The sequence below is a fragment of the Taurulus bubalis genome, assembly GCF_910589615.1.
Source record: "Taurulus bubalis genome assembly, chromosome: 11".
NCBI lineage: Eukaryota > Metazoa > Chordata > Actinopteri > Perciformes > Cottidae > Taurulus > Taurulus bubalis.
Window position 1 is genome coordinate 12,417,367 of NC_136599.1, and position 17,182 is coordinate 12,434,548.

At 38.8% G+C, this 17,182-nt stretch overlaps 1 protein-coding gene across 1 annotated transcript; it reads right to left on the minus strand.

The window, feature by feature from the left end:
- Positions 1 to 1,724: 1,724 nt before the first annotated feature.
- LOC306743628 (protein-tyrosine kinase 6-like) lies at positions 1,725 to 12,568 on the minus strand (the record flags this gene model as incomplete). Its single annotated transcript, XM_079226162.1, has 8 exons — positions 1,725 to 4,122; positions 4,545 to 4,698; positions 4,778 to 4,959; positions 5,600 to 5,761; positions 7,826 to 7,991; positions 9,128 to 9,291; positions 10,329 to 10,450; positions 12,165 to 12,568. 8 exons carry the CDS (start codon positions 12,566 to 12,568, stop codon positions 3,941 to 3,943), a joined length of 1,536 nt encoding a protein of 511 aa, XP_079082288.1. The 3' UTR covers positions 1,725 to 3,940.
- Positions 12,569 to 17,182: the final 4,614 nt, after the last annotated feature.

Consider the following 17,182-nt stretch of genomic DNA (forward strand, 5'->3'; position numbering starts at 1 on the left):
GCCCGATACCTGCAGTTTCAATGCATTTACCAAAAATTGAACACATGAAATGTCAGTACACGAGTGCACATAAAGTGTCGTTTGATTTGACAACAGAGATGCGACCGCAGTATGATGACGTTGATCCAACCTTGCAAAGTAAAGTGAGGTGATTCCTTGTTGTGTCTTTTTTTTATTAAATGAAATTACATTTGAGACTTTAAAATCTCAGAGAATATGCATGTTTTTTTTCTTGTAAATGTATGACTTTAATTGTAAAACAATGTTTTAGTACTTACTCCCTCTCCCAACTCTGTATTCATTTTTTCTACGAATCCGAACACTTGAGAACACTTTAGCTGATTGAACATTCAAAAGTGTTGCTTGGAACCTAATGCAGGAATCTGCTGAATTTCCCCACATCAGCACTCTGTTTTAATAAGATGATTGGTGTGTGACCCACTTAGACAATAAATTAGCTTGAGGAGACAAACCTGTTGTTATTGAGAAAATCTGACTCAAATCCAACCTGGCTGCTGATCCGATTAGTTCAGAAACAGAGTTTATGACACATATATTTATTTCTGCCTTCTCTGACAAATATTTATTTCTGCCTTCTCTGCCTCACACTTGATTTTGTTACCTCCTTAAACATTATGAATATGAGTGTATGGTCTCAATCACTAGTTCAAATTGTCTTCAATACGGCATGATACTCATTGTGTAAATGGTGGTCCTATTTAGAGTAAATTAGACAATAAAGCGAGGTATGCTTTAGGGCGGAGCAACCTTGTGATTGACAAGTCACTATCTCTCTACCAGAGCCGTCTCTGTAAATCGTATTAGTCTGCTGTTAAGTTTTCCACTAATTCATTGTATATTTCATTACTTTGATTTAGTTTACAAACCCTATACAATTTACACTTCATAATTAGGTTGACGTCCTGTTAGAATCTGCAAGATAAGAATAAGAAGATAAGAATGAAATGATGTTGTTGCATGAGGATCGTTGTTTGTATTGTTACCTGCACTTCAGTTGACCTTGCACCATGGTTTATAATGGTTCGGTTGATATTGGATTGTTATGTCTCTGTGAACCTTACATCACACAAAACCACTTGACCTTTCTATGTTCTAGTTCAGGGTATCAGATGAGTGTTGAGGTCAGTGAGACATTTATGCACTTGTGTACCAACAACGTTGTTTTCACACAAACTTGTAAACAGTTTTTAGTTTCTAATTTTTAGTTAGGATAATTCTTATAAAATTGCACATCATTTCTCTTTGTTCCTCAATTATAAAAGGTGACAATTACTACAAAATTCTTGCACAAAAACTCTAGACAGATGCTTATGACCAAAAACTGTGGATAACTTCTACATACTTTTATTTATGACCTTATCAAGTTGATTTGTAATCTTTTTTTATTTCTTACTTTTTTTCCTTCCTTCATTCCTTCCTTTTAATTTATACCTTCCTTCTTTATTCATTTTCTCCTTCATCCATTCCTTTCTTCCTTCTTTCCTTCAATAATTTATTCTTTCCTTCATTTATTCTTCCTTCCTTCCTTTCTTTCTTCTAATTTTCTTCCTGCATTCCGTCCTACCTCCCCTCCCCATCCTTAAAAAAAGACCAGCAGAACCTCCTTGACATATTGAATATCTATATTAATTAATCCATAAATGTCATAAATAACTTAAACTAAAAATGACAAACTGTTTATTCAGTGTTCATAAAGGGTTTACAATACCATATTTTGGCCAATAAAGCTGTTTAAATTTGAACTCCAACAGCAGAGAGTAGTGTGGGACAAAGAATGTGGGTCAAATGTCAAGTGTTATTTACCTGTTGACTCCAGAAGCAGATGACCTGACCCCCATTAGAGAACCACTGCTTTAATGTACAAGGCAACATCAGGCTTGACTTAAACATTGCTTTTGTAACTCTGTAAAAAAAAATAAAAAATCATGAACATAAAATAAGTTTTATTTAAATAATGGTTTCCAATACCATCAAATGATTATAAGGAAAGTAGAAACACTAAATTATACTTGTTTCTTGACCTCCCTCTAATCTGGATACATTTACTCCGTCAAGACGAGAGAAATTGAATGACAGGAGATCACATTGTGTCCCGATGATCTACGGCACTGATGCAAGAGACAGCAAGGGATGATTCATGTGAATGAATGAATGCTTCATGTATGTGTCAGTGTATATGTGTCATATGTCAGTTAACGGCAGCTTCGACAAGACCTGACTTGATTTGAGAGAAACTGTTGAAATAGTGGTGGGGAGAGAAACTGAATTGTGACTAATTTGTGCAATAAAAACTTCACTAGAAAGAAAAGAAAGAAAGGAAGAATATCTTTAAATAATGACTGTGAGTGTGCTGCCCCGCTCTGGCCAAAGCTTAACATTGCAGCTTGCAGTATTGCGTTTATCAACAAGTATAAGACATTTGTTAAAGTAAAATGAGTTTGTTGAAAGCTTTATAAATCAATTTGTAGAAGGCTGCTGATGTAATTCTCTTTAAATGTTTTGAGGTTGTTGTGACGCAACATTATTAGTTGGAGCTGTTTTTCACATTTGCTTTACTTTGATTTCACTCGGCACACATTTAATAGAGACACAACAATCTGAGCTCAGGTTCCCTTTAGTTGCCCTCTTTGTGTGGCTTTTGATCACATAATCTTCAACAACACATGTTGCGTGTTGTCATGTAGTCACATTTCTATGTTCAATGTTTATCTTTGGCCTCGATCAAAGTCTCTCTGAAGGAAATGATCATGTGAAGTGATAGGAAGCTCCATAGCAGCTACTATGGATCTTTAGGTGAGATTATTTTGTTAAGTGGTGTTTTAATGGTTTAGACTGAACTCATACACAATAACGATTAGTAAATCAATTAATCACCCAGTGTTGCCTTGAATTCTTGAAGAACACTTAATTTTTCTCGCATGCCTCCACAATGAAAGAAAAAAAATCTTGACAACTGGCAGTAAATAAGTGTCACGTTTAACAACAGCAAAACTATATCAAAACATCAGTTTACAAACGCTCATACAACTTGTGTTGTAAATCTTGTTTATCCAGTTGTATGCTCACTACCCAAACCCATGCATATTCGTGAAAACTTAAGGCTTCTGCCACATTTGCTCAGGCACGCAATTTATTGTGTTTGGGAAGTAGTGAGCTTTGACCTGGATAAATGAGACATGGATTACTGCTTGAGTTGTGTGAGGGTTTTGATATCATGTTGCCATGTCATTCACTTCAATTCTTTGAGACGTTTCACAGTTTTCCTTAAGAATTCAAGGTAAGGGGGGATTAACCGAAATAGTCCTTTTGAAGGTGAAGTATTCCTTTAAATAGACAAGACAAAGCATACACACAAAATTCACATTAATTTAAAACATTCAGTTGATTTTAAATCTCAACACACATGGCTCTCTCTTGGTCTTACTATTCAATCATACATAAAATTCATCAGCAGCTATTTTAATACCTGCCTTATCTTTGAAGTAATTTATTCTTGTACAGACGCCAATCTCATGGTTCCAGAGTTTTGCTGCTTTTCAAACTGAAAACCGAATGTGTTGAGTGTTAAAACCCCACATTACCATAATGTTGTCCTACCAATGGACCAAAACCAAAGAGATTTTAGTTTATCACAGAAGACTAAACAAATCTGCAAAATCTGACATTGTACAAGCCAGATGCAGATATCGATAATCGATAATGAAAATCATCTATAGGCCTAGTGGAATGAATAAAGTACATCAGGCGTTGCATTTTTGAACATTGCAAACACACAATCCAAGTCTTTCTTCGCAAGAGCCTGAAAAATTTGTTTAGTTTTCGTTTTAAACAAAAGTCCTTGTGAAAAATTGTCGCAATCCCGGCTCGGTGTCGGACTCTGTGGTGCTGAGTGTGTACTGCGGGTGGTGGAGGGTGGCGGTCATTCCATCTCGTAGGAGCGGCTGTCCAGTTTGTCCTTGAGGGACTTAAAGTCTGGCCTGTCGGCAGGCTCGGCCAGCCAACATTTTAGCATAATTTTGTAGAGGGATTCGGGACATTTGGGCGGAGCTGGCATCCTGTACCCGCTGGTGACCTGCTGGTATGTTTCCTGGTTGCTGAAGGCTGAGGAAAAACAAGGGATGGAGGGCAAAAGTGGTGAAGAGAGGTTCAACATTTATTTTTACCTGCAGACACACATGGAGGCTTTCTCAATGTATTCTTATACACGCTTTAGTTGTGACGGAGGTGAAAATGGTCTAAAGCCCTTTTTGCACGAGACTATATTACCAGGGGACGTCCCGGATTTAGAAGGTTAACCCCCTACGTCTGTGCTTCGAGCGGAGCATTCGCATGGGATAAGCAAAGCCTGTTTATACTTGAATTAAGGCCAGCTGATATCATTCCCCGGTTATGATGTCAAGGCTCTCCCACAAGGACTTTGGCTTGATATTTGAATTTCATAATCACAACATAATTGATTGAAACTGCTATAAATTATTTATTTTTTTAAACGTCTCATCCAAGAACCCTGTAATTCCACAAACCTGGGTAAGGAGCGCTTCCGTAGGTAAAAATCTCATAGAGCAAGACACCAAAAGACCAGACGTCTGACTTGTTGGAGAACTTCCCGTGGCTGATGGCCTCAGGAGCGCTCCACTTGTAGGGAATCTTTTTATCTTCTGTGATGTAGACCGGCTCCTGGATGATAGATCTTTGTCTTAAAACCCGCAGCCTTGATTTGACTTTAAAAAAACATGTCATATCACTTCCTTCCTACCTTGATTACTCTAGCCAGTCCAAAGTCAGCCACCTTACAGATGTAGTTCTCCCCCACCAAGACATTTCGAGCTGCCAAATCTCTGTGGATGCTGTTCATCTCCTCCAGGTATGACATCCCCTCAGCCACTTGGGTACTCATGTCAACGAGTGATGCAATGTCTTGATGCTGCCCCTCTGGACCTACAAAAGGGGGAAAAAAAGCAATTTCCAAAGTGCTGAGGTCAGTTTACATTGTTCATTCTGTACACATGACATCTATTGCTTCTGTCCATCCGGGCAGTGGGATCCTCCGCTCTTGCTCTCCCAAAGGTTTCTTCCCTTATCTTTGTTTAGGGGAGTTTTTCCTGATCCGATGTGAGGTCCCGGGACAAATTTGTATTTGTGATTTTGGGCTATACAAAATAAACTGAATTGAATCACACTTTAAATTCTAAGTGACGAGGTCTGAACTAGTTTTAAAGTTATCACGTTCAAAACATCTTGCTTTTGTGTTAATTCTGCATAATTTACAATCACTATCTGCCCCATCTCAAGGTCCCATTCAGAAAAGATATTGTGCAAATGATGTACAAAGTTTTGCAGCAGTGCATTTTTGCCCTTTTTTGCATTTGATTGTATTTATCCATGTGACAAAATAGGAATGCGCTTGAGGCCAGTGGGTTGGTTTTGAGGGGTGAGAGTCAGCCTGAGCTAGAGGTCTTGCCTGGAGGGGCTTGCCATAGAGCCACTTCCATCCAAACCTACTAAAGGCAGTTAAGAGAGTGGAAAGGGAAAAATGTAAGCCCAGGATTTAGGAAAGGAGGTAGAGGAGGTTTTCTACCTCTGAGGAAATTGAGCAGGCTGCCTTTCTCCATCAGCTCAGTGATGATGTAGAAAGGGGCTGTGGCCGTGCAGATAGCAAACAGAGAGATGAGGTGACGATGGCGTAGACTCTTCAGGATCTGAACTTCCCTCTGAAATTCTCGGTGGTTCAACTCCGAGTCTGGGAAGACAAACGGAGAGAGACGGATGAAAAAGAGAAGAGATAGAAACCAAAGAAGCCACATTGAAATCTTAATATGACATACTTAAAACAAAACTGGGGTGTTCCTTTAGAAGAAGGGCACTGAGGGCAACAAATTCATGAATGTCACATTTATTACAGGTAGGAGATACCTTGGGCTATAGCTAATATAGCTAATATAGCTGTGTATTGGCAATAAAATACATGTTGTGATACAGAGGTTACGATTCAATATATTGCAATACTTTAAGCAAGGTGATATATTACAGTGCCTGTAACATCCAACATCTTAAAACTACCTTTTGTGCAATCTAAGCCATCGTCTGCCACAAATCGTGAACTATTAATTAAAAGTCGATAAAGACTTTTAGAATCTATACAGTATCAGAAAACATAATATCCAGATACTCATTTTTATCTATTACACCCCTAATATGTGTAATCTTGATTTTTGTACAATGAAGTCTCTGGATTACCTTGAATTGGATTAATACATGTCCAATATGTATTAATTATGTTTAAGTGATTAATGAATTCATAAAGCAGTATCTCAACAGAGTTCCCCTTATATTTGTTTCAATGACCTCAACACTCTTTGTAGGAGCCATGTTTTTGAGTTAAAGATTACTGTGCCTTTCAAGCACGAGGGGGTGTTTTTGGGACAGGTCTACCGGCTGCCCTCAGCTGATTCAGTCAGGGATCGCAGGTGTTGCTGATTGGGAAAAGAAGCAAACAGTTTATGACTGTGCTCGATCAACAAGGCGTGGCGTTATTTGTTTTAACTTTGTGACCAAACTTATTGGAAGTGACGGACTCTGATGGACACTAGAGGGAATTATGAATGCCATGATTTAGTATAGGTCATTTTTATATTGTTTTTCTTAGCACAAGTCAAAACAATTCAGATGACCTAGCAGCCAGTAGCTACTAAAGTATAGAATTTATGGTCACTACACTTGGCTAATGAGCATAATTAATAAATAGTGGTAAATCCTGTTTTATTACATTTTAATGGCATAGTTAGTGTTGATCTGTTATTAACTATTAATCATAAATATCTAGAATCATCTACAATAAAATCTAGAGATACATTGTGAAAAGTGATACCTAGAAATAACAAGTTATGAACTATTTACTTCCAGTTTAGAGGAGGTGTTGCACAATGTTACTGTGCAATGAGTCATCAGGTTAGCCAGAGCTAATTGACAGACTGCACTATATTAAAAGATGACGAAAATCTATTCAACCAAGTAATTATACAGAATGTTGCCCGACAGTGTGTCTGTTCTTAATGAACACATAAGAATGCTGCTTGAAGAGTCAATTATGTATGTCAGCAAAGAGATGCATCATGGATTGATCTCTCTACATTCTTGTTCTGTCTCTCATCAGTTTCACTCAAATCGGGTTTAACATGTCATTAAAAGAGTATATTTGTATTCTTAGACGATGAAACCAGGCACTCTTTACTAGCAGTAGTGTAAAGTAAATAAGTACATTTACTCAAGTACAATTTTGAGGTACTTGAGTATTTCAATTTCATGCTACTTCATCACATTTAAGAGGGAGATATTTTACTTTTTACTTCACTACATTTATGTAGGAGGTATAGTTACTTTTCAGTTGAAGATTTTTAAACACATTGTTAAAGATTACACAAAACATCCAAAATCAATGTATAGTCAAGGCCTCTTGCCATGTTTCAGATGTGTATCATTGGAAAAAAAGTCCAGAAAATGAAAACCAGATTATTATGTTTTTTCCCCTTAAACACTTGACAGCCCTTCAGATTTATCTTGTAAACATTTGGTGGTACCCAAACCCCAAACTGGAAACCACTGGTTCCCCAATATCGTACTGTGTATAATATATAGAAGTTAAAACCTTGGGTAGTCGCAACACTAAAACTTTGCCGACACATAGATCAGTATTAATAATCTAATAATTTGTGTTTTTGGTGGAGCTTTTGTCAAACAGATCCTCAGGATCAGACATCCATCTATTAAATCAAGCTTATTTAGATCAACAGACATGATGAAATACCACTTTTGATGATCTTGATGGCGACATTAATGTGATTTTTCCAACGTCCCCGGTAGACCTCAGCGAAGAATCCACTGCCCAGCTTCTCCTCCAGGGTAAACTCCTCTTTCGGGAGCTCCCATTCATCCACTGTAAAATGATTCAAATCTGTGGTGTTGGGCCTTTTCTGAAAGAGGAAACACATAACGACATACTTGTAAAAAAAAAGGGTGATAAAGTACATATATTCACATTCATAGTAAGGTTAAATTGGTATGCAATGAACCATCTTTGATTGTCTTTAATGTCTGTATGCTACAAGTGGTAGCGTGTCCACTGCTGTGTACCATGCGTCCATTTTAGAGTATAATCAAAGTTTTAGTAGGCGCCATAAAATATCTTCTTTTGTCTAACCAATATTCCAAAACTCACAAATATTGAGTGATTCCATCGCATAAGACAAAACACAAGCAAATCCTCACAATGCAGAAGCTGAAACTGGGTAATATTAAGGCATTTTACTTGAAAAACAACCAAAATTGTCGATTATCAATATTGTTGCGTATTATTTTTCTGTTGTTCGACTAATCATTTCTGCTCTAGTTGAAACATATATTGTTATAACAGGGCACTGTCATGGCTTTAAGGAAGGGTCGCAATGTTTTATTCTGTCTTAAAAGAATGCAGGTTCCTAACTCTGTAAATATACCCAAAGAGGCAATCCTGTAGTAAAAATGACAGCCATCACTTCCATTTGGGAATGTGAACAGGAGGAATGACTCAGCCTGACATTATGTTCATGTGACCTGATTTAGTTGTCTTTAGTTTTGCCCAAACCAGTCAGTAGCGAGTGACTCATCTGTCCCGGCGACAGCATTGGGAGTCCGCTCAGAAGCTGTTGCAGTGGCTGATAGGAACATTAACTCATACTTTTTCACCGCCACGTTTTTCTTATAGCTTTAAAATGAAATTGGGAAAAAAATACCAATTTATTCTAAATACTGATGAAGATGCTTTGACAGCCATCTGGGACTTAGTGTTGCATTTTCCTCTTCAGCATTGTAGTTTCGATCCATTTGCTCCGCGCAAACTTCCAAATTTTTGTTGCATGATTTCCTTCTGTGACTTATACATTCACGCTTAGTTGCAGGTAAACATTGTAACGCATCTACAAACACAGGGACGCACATTGATGTGTGACGGTCTCGCAACAACAATATTTGAGTGAATTCTTCGTCCACAGGTTTTGTTTTTACATGAGAAAAAATAAAGGGGAACGAAAAAGCACAGGGATAGAAACACAACCAACAGAGCCTGTCCTACCCTCTTGCACGGGTTTCTCAGTGTGCCGGTGTTGTTCAGGCTGTTGGCACAGTAGTACTCCACCAAGTCGATGAGAGAGCTGAATTTGTTGTTGTACTCCACGTAAAAAGAACTGTCATCTGTTTTCAGGACCTTGAAATGCTTCACCCGACTGCTTGACCTCACTGTAGAGAGAATCACACACATACACAAAGTCTAAATCCTAAATTCTCTTTCATATTTGTTAACAAAACATTGTAGTCTGAGCTTCTGAAAAAAAAAACAACCCCAATAGATTCCAAAGAACGGTAAAATACCCAGGTACATTTAATATTCAGACAGGAATCTAAAGCAGGAATGTAAGGTTTTATTTCAGTTTACTTGGATATAATTTGTTTGCCGGTTTGGCTGTCACTTTGGAAGACACTGTTGTGGGTTGTGTTGAGAGGTGCGGATTAGTACGCTGCTTGAAATTATGGAAAATATAAATACTGACTGTTTCTCTTTGAAAGGGCATCATTTAGATGCCATGTGACTGTAATACATGGAGGGCCACGAAGAAGAAAGGATCATTTTTACCACTTTTTACTTCATTGAATCATCACACTCATTGCAGGTCTACACGTGTCTGTGTTGTAGTCAATAACTTCAAAACTCAATTCCCCTTTTCCTTTATCTGTTTAAATTTACTACACTTTGTCAAACAAGTCCAATAAGTTGATATTCTGGGAATGGCCCTTATTTGCTTTCTGTCGGAGAGTTAGAAGAAACACATTACATAACTCCACTGGTTACAATGCAACCAGTGGAGACGTCATGAAGTTACTGAGGCCAGGCGAAAACTAGTCGTAGCGTAACGTCTAAAACGTTAATTGACATTATTACACTTGGATTAAACAAATGAGACGCGTTATGAGTGAGCTTTATAGATGCCGAGTGAGGCAGATTTTTAAGTTGACCAGAGCAGCTGTTTCCTTGTTTACCTTCTGCTGGCTGTAGCTTCATATTTACCAAACAACAAACTACAACATCCTCAAGCCGACTGTTTCCCCTTTACTTTACTCATTACTTCCCCCATATATCATTCTCTTAGCAAACACATCCTGCGTTGCTTTTTTAACTGGAACTCGCTCCTCCCTCCCTCTATTTTAACCCACTGCTACCGCACAGTTCTTCTCTGTTTGGGCTTCCTCCATCACCCGCTCTCTCCTTCTTATCTTACCTGAAAGAACGTATCCAACGCCGTCTTTCTCACTTTGCCGAATGAGGAAAGCTCCGTGGTCATTTCCTGGTCCCAGCAGGTGGCCTTGAGCCTCAAAGCGGTTCATTGGCCCAAAATACCACCTGGATTAAGACAGAAAGCCATAAATCGAAGTAATTATTAGGAAGTGTTGTCATGATTTCAAACTTTAACTCTTTGATAATCAGTCTGTTTACAAGCTCTGTCAACAGTTTTTACACATCCTGGGATCTGGTTTAATTTTTTACGGTATAACTTTAGTGGTCAGAGTATCTAAACATGTCAAAAGTTTTCATAGAAGCAAGTGCAACAACAGTACGCAAAACAAAGAAAGCATTTGCTGCCAACGCTGAGCTTTCTGCCAGGCGTAATCATCGTATCATCTGTAAAATGGTCTTAAAATGTCTATATTTCATCGCAATGATTTCTGGGACAATACATCATCCAACGAAATGAGTTGTAACCCAGTAACTAAATTGTATTTCAGCCTTTCAGCAGGTGTTGACATGTGGGAATAACTTCACATTACACACTTCCCATTCTGTTGAAGCAATAAACAGAAAGAGAGAGAACGAAAACAAGAAGTGGTGAGGCTGACTGCCGGACTGTTTACCTCACAGTTTGCTTCACTGCTAAGAGACACAGACATGGCACTGACATTAGGAAAGGTGGTATTGACATTTCTCACAGTGTTAACTCAAAACAGAGGGTTGAAAGGGTGTTTGCAATCCAGAAAAGTAAAAAATAAAAATAATTATTACTACTGTAATTGTTGATGATATAAAGTTGCATCTGTGGCATCAAGGTAGCAGATTATGGAGCAAATGCATTCCAAACACAGTAGATGGAAATATAAAATGTGTGAGGAAGAGTGATGACTGACTTATTTTGGAAGCTGTTGTTTGTTGTAGGTCTGCCAATTGCGCTATATAATTTGCATACAAATCTATGATATGTTGGGTATCTTTGTAGCCGAATGGTATATCATACCTCAACAACTAGCACTACCCAGAACTCTTCTTCTCTCCCTTTCAAATTTAGTTTTTCTGGTCTATGATCCCAACTTTCAGAGATGACTTCCAATCTGTCTTGATTTCATTTAGACAGCGGAATCCCCTCTCATATGCAGCTGAAGAGACCGGGAGAGCCAACACCGCACCAAGTGGATCCACATTTTGTTATTGTTGTTGTTTGCTAACCCTATTTTTTTATGTCAAAAAGCAGTTACCACTGATGTCAACAAAAGACTAGGAATCGGTGGCCAGCTTCTCAAAATGGTTGCCATGTTTTTTACCTTCACGTTTTTGTGTTGGCCACCAAACTGTAATTCTCCTACACACTTGGCTCGTGGGAGAAGTTTCACTTGGTTGCAATCTGCAACCTCTCTGCTATGTTAAAACATAAATCATGTAATGCAATCAATTACCAAAGAGCTGCAGTAAACCATATGTGTTCAGTGTAGAATATCTTAAGCATGTGTGTGCACTTTAAACTGTCTCGTGCTCCATGTTATGCGCTTTGTTACTTTGTGTACCCCTCTGGTTATGTCCATAATTCACAATGCTTCCTGGTGACAAGACTTTTTCACATGCTGGGAAGTTTGTAATTGATTGCTTATTCCATGACCGTCGCAGCATTATTTTGTTAGCGTTTAAGAATAATTAAGCCTATGATTTTCATTTTGTGATTGATTCCCGTTACATGGACCGAACTGCACGTGTCTCGCATGTAAGGTGTCCAGGAAATCACCAATCAGGAAGGTCTGAAAGTTAAAGCGTAGTCTGTTTCTGAAAGTATATCAAAAAGTCAAACACCCACTGTTGCACTTGTAGGGGCTCGGCCCGGTCCAGGTAGTTTTTGGGCACGATCCCGGTGTCCAGGACGCGCCCGTTCTTTTCGATCTTCCGCGCGGTCCACCAGTCTCCGCTGCGGTTGATGACGCTGAACAGATCTCCCTCCTGGAACGACATCTCGTCCGGGTGCCCGGATTCAAACGACCAGAGCGCCCTGTAGACGGAGCCTTTCTCGGGCCCTGTGTCCGGCGGGGAGATTGGATTCTGCGGATTCTGCGGATTCTCCGCACCGGGGCCGTCGACCTCACCACCATCATCACCACCACCTCTTCCACCTCCACCGTCTTCTGATCCAGGCTTTTTATCGCTGAAAATCCTCTTCCATAGTGCGTCCAGACATGGGCAAGTTTTACGCAGACACTCACCCATAGATGACCATGAATGTGTTCCTCTCAGAGCTGCCTTACCCTCTTCTGCCTCAGTGGCGCACCGAGCCGGCAACACCTGTTGGACAGGTAGAGAGGAAGGCGCGCAAGGAATTCTCGGAATGCCTTCACAGGGGAACAGCTACTTCTGGGTTTGTCCTGGTTAAAGTGTGACTTGTACAACTGCGCTCAAAGGACTGACTGCAACTTCCTTATGACGGGCAATACTACAAAGCACGAGAACCCCGCCTATATAATATGAAAAAGGCGTCATAAATCTCAGTGACTGCTTTAGAAAGATACCGGATGATGAGCGACAGATTACTTAACCACAACACACGTCTATTCAAGTAACTACATCCACCGTAGTCCACTTTAAGGTATACATTTACTTTACTTGATTCAGAGGCAAATACGTTTTTCTTAAAACTTATCCAAACTAATTTACTTTGTAGTTATTTATTTGGATTAACGGGTGGCTCTAGAGCTATATTTATATTTTAATGCTCATACTTTTGTACGTATTCCTTTATTGATTATATTTACACATTTAAATACATTTCTGGGATGTGAAAAAAACCTATTGACTAGACCTTTCTTTTTGGTAATGCTGTTAACATTACATTATCAGGGGTTTCTAAGTTTTAAATAACCTTGCAGTTTGCAGTTATAAAACAAGATAATCCTTTTAGTCCCACAGCGGGGAAATTTACAGGATTTACAGCAGCAGATGGTGTAGTGCAAACAAGAGATGTAAAAAAGAAACAGATCAAAAACAAGTATTATAAATAAGCAATAAAAAACAGTAAAGAATCCACAATAACTGAAATTGCATATAAAGGCAAAATAACGTATTGCACAGTATATTTATATATTGCACAGGTTTTAAATATGTTGTAGTCTACAGGGAACAGAGCTGGTTGTGAGCTGGTTGTGCAGCCTTACAGCAGCAGGAAGGAAGAATCTGCGGTACCTCTCCTTCACACATGAGGGAGGGGGGGGGTTAAAGTGATTAAACCAGTGGCGGGCCGTCAGGGCCTCCTCTGGCCTAAACAGAATCACAAAGTTTAAATTTAAATCTTTTATAATTTTTTTTTTATTTCTTTTTTTTACAATTAACAGTTATAGCTATTTTATAATTGTATTGTTATTCATAAATACACTACATGTATTATAATATTTTTTCCCTATTAGCTTATTTTCTCATTGACGAGCTCTTGTGTTCTCTGTTGTCTGCCTTCTCTTCAGAAGCCTTCAGCCTGCTGTGAGGCACGGCGCCGCTGCTTGTCTCATCCAATCACATTTCACCTCTGTTTCTCTATGAAACCGAGAGCTCGTTAAACTATATGGAGAGGCCTGCTAGCATTATGAAACGTGTGTTTGGCCACAGTGCCCGCGTGACCATCAACGTGCGCCACAAGGAACTCCTCTGGGACCGCCAAAATTTCATCAACACCACAAATGAATACGACCAGTTGAGCAATATCTTTAGTAACGTCAGTCCTCCAATCCATTCTGACTGTTGGCTCAATGTTAGCATGCCCTTCTCTCAATCAGAGGATTGGTGGTTCAAACCCCGGCTCTGCTAGTTTTTCTTCTTTTTTGTGTGCCGGTTAGACAGCAGGCGTATGTCCACTGGATTAAACCAATCAATGGGATTTTCCAAAACCTTACCAAACAAATGTAGTAAGGGCTTTTTCTGATTTATAAAGCTTTAATAAATGATTATTGCCATTAATAAACCCATTCGACTTATAACTCTTTTGGGGGATGGCGGTGGATTGCATAGTTCACAGCTAACCTACAGTTATACATTGTCTGTTTGGAGAAAAGAAAAACAAACAGTCCAGCGGCCAAATTTGTGCAAATAAAAACCTTTCCTTCAGTAATGCAAAAATTACAGGTGAAATTAAGACATTTATTGCATAATTTGACCCTTTGTGTGTCTGTAGTTTAGTCACAGGTTTACCTGTGATCATACCAGTGTACCACTTAGGGTTGAACCAATACTCAAACCAGTATCAGGCCCGTTACTGCATGGTTTCAGTAAGATGTCGAAGTGCAATGTATTAGTGAATAAATGCCCAAGCTAACTTCCTTTGTCTTGCTTGTCAGCGAGTTGATGATTAAAGTTAGCCCCGAAGTTAGAAACAAATCAGGCACAATTAAGGTGGGCTGACCTTTAAGCTGGACCAGCTATTCTCCTTTTATTTTAATAGGCTATTTACATTCTTACTGCAAATAACTATGCTCTGTTTGAAATTAGGAAATCGCAATGTTGAATGTTAAAATGTCACCAGCAGTTCCCCTCTGTGTTAGTTTAGACAAGATGATGTAACAATGGGAGGAAGGAGTGATGACACAACCAGTCACCTGTTGTGACAGACAACAGAGCTGTGCTGTCCCTTTTAATTCAGCTAAAGTATGTCTGAAGCAGTTCATTTTAACTCCTGAGTCTTGCTTTCGGCCGGGAGAGATCAATGCCAGTAAAACCTGAGTAGAACTAAAAACCACAAAGACCTTCTTGGAATACTTGGAATCATTTATTAAGCATTAATTTACTCTTCATTTGATCTAATTCTGACAGTTTTGAATGCATCTGCTGCCAATATCTGTAACCTGTCACATAAGTAACATAGTTTTATGAGGTTGAAGCTTCACTATTTAACTTTGAAAAAGCAGGATAAATTATTTGTGCTTTAGATCCTAAAAACTTCAGCAGGGGCAAATGTCTCGTGTTTGTTCCAGTTGGAAGATGTATTTTTTCATGATTGTAAAACAACTGGCAGTATTTTTAAAGCTTATAAGATATAGCATCAATCTTATGAGGGTCACATATTATACTGAAACTGTGTATGATCCCTATTGCTGCAACACTTAATGCTTCATAGTCAAATAAATCTTGACTTTTTGTTAAAGGATTGCTGCGCATAGATCATTTTGACATGTACTTTGAGACTGATGAGCATACACTGAAAGGAATGATGTGAAAAAAAGTGCATTAAGAGACAAATAGTAGTAAGCATCTTTGTGATTTCTGCCCAAAAACATTACATTCATTGTGAAGGTTTTTGGAAAACAGGACACATCAACGTGAAAATTAGATGTAAATTAAACTCCCTGTATTTTTTATAGTTTCTAATAGTGCCAACAAGTGGTCTGTGCTTACTTAAAGTATGTACAGTATATCTTGTTTCGACTCAAATTATAACTTGTTCTTGTTTACCACTTAAAAAAAAAAAAGTTTTGTTACTGAGGAACTGACGAGACTTCTTCTTTAGTATGTAAATATATAATTAAGCCTATTTCCCTCAACGGTGCAACACATATTTTGTTCAGTCAGTGGATTGGCAACTGCACTGTAATCGCCACCTTTCTCCACAATTTTATTTCAATTCTTTATCTTTACTGGACATCTTCCTGGATGTATTTGCAAGCACTTGACAAAGACACTAGATGTTATGATAAAAACAGACACATTTCAAAACAATAGTTAAAATATTTTATTCTTCGCACAATTTTTTTGGTACCCGATGGCACTCAGCTTAAAACATACAACTCAATATTGTGATTTGGTGATTATGGCTAAAGTTTCCTGAACTTGGCTTTGTCTGCTGTGTATGGGCATGCATAAAAGACAAAAGCTGCAATGTTCTCAAATTGCATTGTACAGTGTTTTGTGGTGTAGAACCCCCCCCCCCCCCCCCCAAAAAAAATGTCCTTCTGCATATGGATGATTCTTCGAGCAGGTCTTCCTGCCTCCATTGTTGTTGTTTCTGTGGTATGGACAGTCGTGTAAACATCGTCACTCTAGTTGTAACTGGCCTCTGTGGGCCTCTAAAAGAGATTTAACAACTTAAATCCGATACACAAGACTCAATGGCCCACTGGCTCATCAAGCACTGGGTCAGCCAGCAAAAAAGTGTCATACGAGGATAAAGACAATCCCCATACTATTCTTGAGAAACTTGTATTCAGGTTCATTAGATGTGTAAACCTTTTGAAGTGCCTGCAAAAGTAGGCTGAAAAAAAAGACTGTTCTCGTGGTTAACAAGACTGACTGTGTATAGCCATTAGAGGCCCCATAAAGCCAGAAAAAAATGGTGGATGTAAAATGAAGAGAACAGACTAGGTGCTTACGTTTAATGGGGTATTAAATGATAACTTTGTCCCGGGCCATTGGGCCATCCTCTGAACAGTGGCCAATTCAGAATATCTCAGACTTGACTTGGTTCTTCTTTTATATGCCTCAGCTGTACTGTGTTCCTCTGTTGACATGCTTAACGTGCTAATGATTGGCAATGCTTTTCTGTAGTATGTTACTTGTTACTAAGTTCTACATGTATGTTAACTGTCAAGCCAACATGTGAACATCAGCAAGTTACCGTGGATCCATCTTTGCGTTCTGACCACAGACTTCTGCAGGGATGACCTCTTTTAAGTTTACCCAGAAGTCAAAATTGCTCTGGGCCAATGGGATATTTCCATTAGATTAAATTAATGCAGAAAGTAAGCTCTGTGGCTAAAACGTTTGTAATTAACAAGCTCCACCACAATAGCATGACTTTGCACCACCACTGAGCTTCGAACTTGATATTAGATTTCACGTTGGCAACTG